The sequence below is a fragment of the Brachyistius frenatus genome, unplaced genomic scaffold (assembly GCF_029030835.1).
Source record: "Brachyistius frenatus isolate BFR_SWC_R1_liver_20210118 unplaced genomic scaffold, ASM2903083v1 Contig_91, whole genome shotgun sequence".
Taxonomy (NCBI): Eukaryota; Metazoa; Chordata; class Actinopteri; family Embiotocidae; genus Brachyistius; species Brachyistius frenatus.
This window is the reverse complement of record NW_027210690.1, coordinates 1,085,631-1,092,300: the sequence shown is the minus strand read 5'-3', so window position 1 is coordinate 1,092,300 and position 6,670 is coordinate 1,085,631. Positions and strand designations below refer to the sequence as shown.

The window sequence follows — 6,670 nt, the reverse complement described above, 5'->3', positions numbered from 1 at the left end:
TTAAACGAGATTAATGTGATTAAAAACACGATCACATATTCTCTCGTCAGCGTTTCTCTGAGCCTCTGAGCAAGGCACTGAACCTTCGCTCCCTCAACGTGTTTCCGTCTCGGTTTAATTCAGCAGGTTTGTGGGCATAAAATGAAGCAGAGATGCAACTAAATGTATTTCATTTGAAGCAGGTGGAAATCACTTGACTTCTTCTTTTTACAAATTTCAAGATCATTTCAAAATGTTCACGTTTGCGTAAAAAAAAAAAAAAAAAAAAAGGAGCATTAAAGGAGTTTTACATGTTTAGAAACGTTCCGATTTTATTTGTTGTACAGTGAACCCTGGTTTTTCGCGGGGGTTACGTTCCAAATAGAAACCGTGATAGGCGAAATCCGTGAAGTAGGAACCTTTATTTTACAATTGAAATAGATAGAACTGGACATGAAATATATCTACGTTACATATAGTCGTAATGTGATTTCAATGCACGATGCAAATCCGTGAAGCAGCGAGACCGTGAAAGGTGAACGGCGTTATAGCGAGGGTTCACTGTATCTGAATTAAAAACGAGTATTTTTCTTCTTTTGGTGGTTGAACTCAAGTTTAATTGAAGCGAAGAGATCAGACACGTTTTGACTTTTTCTGCCTTCAAGAGTGTTCAGATAAAATAGTTTGAACATATAAAGTGATCTGCTGCTGTTTCTTCACCACATCACGCCTTCATATCATCCTGCTGCACGTCCACATGTATTATCAGTGTAAATATATCTGCTTCAGGTTGTGTTTATAGAATAAAAAGGGGGTTTATATATATATCAGAGTGCTTTATATTGTACGATGAGAGGAAAAGTTTCATTTCATGGTGATGGTTGTTGTTTTTTTATTTTACGAGGAGAATTTTTTTTTTTTTTTTTTTTTTAAACAAAAATCTGCCTTTTTTACAAAAAAATAATTTGAATTAATGTGTTTTATTCTTTATAAGCCTGGAAATATTTCTGCATTTGTATGTTTATACCAATAAATCCTGTTGTACGGCTCCCTCTCTCGTTGGTTTCATCCTCTCCTCCTCCTCCTCCTCCTTCATGAGCCGCCGCTCGTCTCTCTTCGGTCACAGCGGATTTTATTTCCCCGGACAACACGTCGTCTCTCTTTGGGAGCGTTTCCTCCGTCCTGTCGTCCCCTCGGCTCGGCCTGTGGTCGGGTCTCCTTCAGCAGCGTGGACAGCAGCGTGGACAGCAGCATGGACAACCTGGACGCTGCAGGTTTCTTACAGATCTGGCAACGTTTTGACAAAGACGGTGAGAAATCAAACATCTTTTAACACATTTTAAGTCTTTATATTTAATATATAAAAAATAAACTGAATAATGTGGCGGTTTTTTATAGAAAAAAAACCTTGTAAAGAACAACAAAATATTGTTATGGGAACCGACAGCTGTGATTTATTTATTTATTTGACCTTAACATGATGTGCAGCCTCTTCAAGATGCATCCAGATGTTGTAGGAAACAATTTATATTTAAAAATAAATGAAGAATCTCTTATTTACCAAAAGTGAAAACTCACAGAAACATTCACGGCCTGATCATCTGTGTAAATAAACAGCGTTAAATATTCCATCTGAACTCCTGATGTTTGGCTGTCGAAGGAAACACACATCTGTTCTCACGTTTAAAACAGAAACATCTCGACGGAAAAACCTTTTAAAAAAAAATAAACTATAAGAAAAATGACCAAACTCTTTCTTTTCAAAAAGAAAACATGAACCTCGGAGTTTAGCGGTGTCTTATTAAAGCTTTTAATTCCCGACGCTGCGTATTTTATTCCGTGTTTTAGATGTCGGCTTCATCGAAGGAGCTCAGCTGGACGACTTCTTCCAACACGTGATGTTGAATCTGGGGATGAAGGTGAACTCTGTTTTGTTTGGTAGAATAATTCTCACGTACGTATGGATGTTTTTTCTGTCTTTAGTGTCTTTTATAAATACTGCCACTAGAGGGCGCCGCAGTCAAAAACGTTCCAACATCTTCATTCATGGAAAAACTTGAAACTATCAAACTTGAGGTTGCATTATATTTTCTTTATCAATTAATACGAGCAGCGATGAGCTTTTCCTGAAAAACTGTAAATGAAAAAAAACACCAGTTTGACTTTAATGTGTTGCCGACGGCGACAGATGTGACCGACGGCGTTATGTCCGTCAGTCGATTCTCGTTCATTTTAATATCTCAAAGGGGAACTTACTTCAAATTTTTTTGCTCGAAATGAAGAATGAGCTGATTATAATCTGGGGAGGTCAAAGGTCAAAGGTCAGTGTGACCTCACAACAAAAACACATTTGTGGCCAGAACGCAAGAATTAGTTCGCTAATTATGACAAAGTTTTGCACAAATATCTAAAAGGCAATAATGATGATATTATACCTTTTCACAATCGGTGGCTTCTCTATAGCAACGTCCAGATTTGAAGCATCGTCTGTTGTCACGGCAACAGCTTTGTGTTCCACCAGAGTCAAGATTTATTGGGACAAATTCCTGACTTTACTTCTCAAAGTAAACGTTGCGCTTTTTCATAACGTAAAAATAATGAGAGCTGATACGTATGACGTGATGATGGTTTCAGACGGAGGAGATCACGGAGGACGAACTCAGAAGACTGAGACAAAGATTCACGTCCGCTGGCGAACCTGCGGCCGACGGACGTCTGCAGATCCACGAGGTTACGATCGACATCTGACGTACCGAATTACAAAATGTCAACGAAACGGAACAAAAAGATTTCAGCTGAGATTTTAAAAAAAAAAAAACGTTTGCATGTGAAATTAAAATAAATAAATCGATAACGTTTGTCGTTGCAGCTGGCCGCCGCGATGCTGCCCGAGGAGGAGAACTTCCTGCTTCTGTTCCGCCGAGAGACGCCGCTGGACAACAGCGTGGAGTTCATGAGGGTGAGGGTCAAAGGTCAAAGGTCAACAAGGTGACGGTGAGCTGTGTGCACGAGAAGAAAAACAAACAGAACGGGGAAAACCTGAAGCCGCTGACGTCGGTTCAAAGACGACGCAACGGACACACGATATTCATCACTTCATAATCAAATGCAATAAAACCTCATTATTTGATGAATTTGGGGACCAATCAGACGCCTGCAGAAGAATTTGCTGCCGGCGTTGTCACGACAACAACGACTAAATCCTAACGTGGTCACGTCGGGAGTCGGCTCTCGTCTGTAGACAGCATTTCATAAATAATAAAGAGTTTTCAGCCCTTTTTGTTGTTTACCTCATGAAGACGTTGTGTAACTATATTTATTTCTGAAATCAATTCGATTGGCTCTTTAAAAAAAAAAATCATATTTGCTTCCAATTTAATGACCAAGGAGAGAAATTTATGCTTTTAAACAACAAATATGATCGAATATGTTGACTGTTATGAGAATTTAGGTTGTATATGGACTCGTCGGGACGTCTCTGGCGCCACCTTCAGGACAACATTTCTTTTTAATTTTATTTGTATTTTTGTGTTTGTTTTGTAGATCTGGAGAAACTACGACACGGACAGCAGCGGCTACATCTCAGCCGTCGAGCTCAAGGTAGATTTTAAACGTATGTTTTCACATAAAACTGCCTTTAAAGAAAAATAAGAGGATTCTGTTTGAATAATTAGTTCTGTGTCGGAGAAATAACTCCAAAAAGCTGCGTCAGCAGAAAACGACGACCTCCGGGCCGATAAAACTAACCGGACTTTCAAAACTTAACTGAGACTTGTTTACAAATCTGTTGTTTACAGAGTCAATAAATACGTTTTATTTGACATTTGAGTCACAGAAATGTCTTCCTGTAAAAAACTAATAACAGAAATGCTTAGTTTTTAGAAACTGATAGAATTTACCAAAACGAAAACACTCAATTGTTCATATTTTTTGGCTCTTAATAAAATGTTTTGAGGATAAAAAAAACAAAACCTTTAATATTTGCAGTTTTAAGGTGTTTTATTTGATCTCCCTTTTCAGGGTTTCCTTCAGGACCTGTTCCTCCAACACGGGAAGTCCGTGATGCCTGGAAAGCTGGAGGAGTACACTGTCACCATGGTAACCGGCCGGCGGGGGGGCAGGAAGGAGGGGGCTAGAGCTGCTCGTCACTAATTGTCTGTTTCACTTCCTGCAGATGAAGATGTTTGACAAGAACAGAGATGGCCGACTGGATCTAAACGACCTGGCCAGGTACGTTCATCAGTGTCACGTGACCAGGGAGGAGGGGAGGCGGGTCAGGGTGTCCGCAGGGTCCTAAAGCCACGCCCTCCTCTCTTTTGTGGATGTTTTGTAGTCCAGAAAACAACATCAGTTATTGTTTCGAAAAAAAATTGTTGCTTGTTTGTTTCTTTTTTTTTTTTTTTCAGAATTTTGTCCCTGAAAGAAAACTTCCTGCTGAAGTTTAAGCTGGATGTAAGTTTAATCATTTTACATTTGAAATATTGATTAAACTGTAAAGAGAAACACGTTTTACAAACGCCCCTTTTTTTTTAACACAATCCAGTAAATTTTCATGCAGCTGCTTTAATAGAAATGTTCTGTGTTTGTTTTTGTTGTTTTTCAGGCCTGCAGTCAGGACGACAGAAAAAGGGACTTTGAGAAGATATTCGCTCACTATGACGTCGTAAGTTCTGTTTTAATTCCTCTGCTATGTTTAATAATGATTTATAATAATTTATTCTAAGAACAGACAGAACGGTTGGTTAGATTATTTGCACCACGTCCTGATGATAAAACTGTTATATCGTTCAGTCATTTTATACATTTGTTGGAGAATATTCTGAATATCAACTCACTGAAAATGATTATGTTGTGATTTATCGATCTTAAAATTGACATTCTGAAGTTTTTCCGTGTGTGTGTGTGTGTGTGTGTGTGTGTGTGTGTGTGTGTGTGTGTGTGTGTGTGTGTGTGTGTGTGTGTGTGTGTGTAGAGTCAGACAGGAGCCCTGGAGGGTCCTGAGGTGGACGGTTTTGTCAAAGACATGATGGAGCTGGTGAAGGTGAAACTTTGTCTTGACGTGTGTTTTTCCAAAGCGTCTGCGAGCTTCTTACATTCAACAGTCGGACGTTTTATTCTGGAGGCTTTTTCTCCAATTTAAACTCTAAAAGACAAAATGAATTTAAATCTTATTGGCTGTCAAATACTAAACATACAAATATTGTTGGTCGAAACACTTTGATCCCACAAATACAAAAGGAAAAGCTGTTGTTGTTGTTATGACCGAGATATTTTTCTGTACGTGTTTAATTAAAAAAATTACATTTTTTTTAATTGTTAATTTAGCAGCGATCATGAAATACAGTGAACCCTTTTTCTTCCAAATAGAAACCGTGATACGTGTTTACATTAAAAGATAGAACTACATTTTTTTTCTACATTAATTAGTTAATGTGATTTCAGAGATCATGTATAAAGGTTACATTTATTACATTTATTGTACCAGATATAAAACTAAAAGCTGATTTCCATCTGTAATCCAGAGCAGAGGGCTAAAAAAAATACATTAACTTGTCAAAATATTTATTTACCTCAACTGAAGAGAAAACCGAGACATTATGAAACATCTCTAACTTATAAGGTTTAATTCAATCGTACTTTTTAAGAAGCCTATTAAACACATTAAAAGACTTTCAGGAAACTCTTATTGTGACATTCACAGGAAGTATCACGTTACATCATCTTATTAGGGCAAGTACTGATATTTTTTGAATATATTTGTTTTTCCAACACGTTTTTGATCCACTGAGGATGAACTCAGCGGTTGACCTATGACCTTTACTCTCGATAGCCCAGCATCAGCGGAACGGACCTGGACCGGTTCAAGAAAGCCTTAATGGGCCACTGCGACATCAACGGAGACGGAAAGATCCAGAAGAACGAGCTGGCTCTCTGCCTCGGCCTCAAACTCTGCTAACGGACGCCGGACTCGTCCACAACACCAGATCTTCGTCTCATTTTCACTTTCTTCTTCTTTGTTTTTTTTCTGTTGCTCTCTGCTTCATTTTGTCTCCACACTACTTTGTCTCATCATAAATTTTGAAAGTATAATGACTCTAAATTTGATGCTAAAATGCCATTCGTGTTAATATATTTTATCTCTGTTAACTTAACAATAATTGAATATCATTTTCTGGATTTCAGGGTAAAACATAATGTGCATTAAAATGTGAATCTGTGACTTTAATGTAGTTTTCAGTTATAAGATGCAAAAAAAAATTATATTTAAACTGCTGTCTTATGATGATGCTTTTTTTGTAATGTGGTAACATATATATAGTAAACGATCAGAAACAGTCTGCATGATTTTATTGTCAAATAAAAAGTAAAAATCAAATGTATGTCAGCTGTTTCTTTCTCCTTTTAAAAACAATACAAATACTGTGTAAAATATATCCATTCCTACTTAAAGAATTGAAGACGAATTGCAGAAAAATTTATACTCTCATACGACAAAAAAAAAATGTTGCAATGCTTTTACTTTCTAGAATTTGTTGCGCAATGAAGGAGTCTGAAAGAAAACACAACAACCCTGTAATATTCAGCCGTTGCAGTTAATCAACAGTTCAGGAATGTAAATCATTTAGTAACCATGGTAACGCAGGATACAGGATGACATCACAAAAAAAACTTCCAATCAAAGGAGTCTGAT

General features: G+C 37.5%; 1 protein-coding gene across 1 annotated transcript; it reads left to right on the top strand.

The window, feature by feature from the left end:
• The first annotated feature begins 1,203 nt into the window (after positions 1-1,203).
• LOC138627749 (secretagogin-like) lies at positions 1,204-6,312 on the top strand. Its single transcript, XM_069710311.1, has 11 exons — positions 1,204-1,289; positions 1,828-1,898; positions 2,614-2,709; positions 2,849-2,938; positions 3,523-3,579; positions 4,000-4,077; positions 4,154-4,209; positions 4,386-4,431; positions 4,583-4,642; positions 4,952-5,020; positions 5,810-6,312. Exons 1-11 carry the CDS (start codon positions 1,232-1,234, stop codon positions 5,933-5,935), a joined length of 807 nt encoding a protein of 268 aa, XP_069566412.1. The 5' UTR covers positions 1,204-1,231; the 3' UTR covers positions 5,936-6,312.
• Positions 6,313-6,670: the final 358 nt, after the last annotated feature.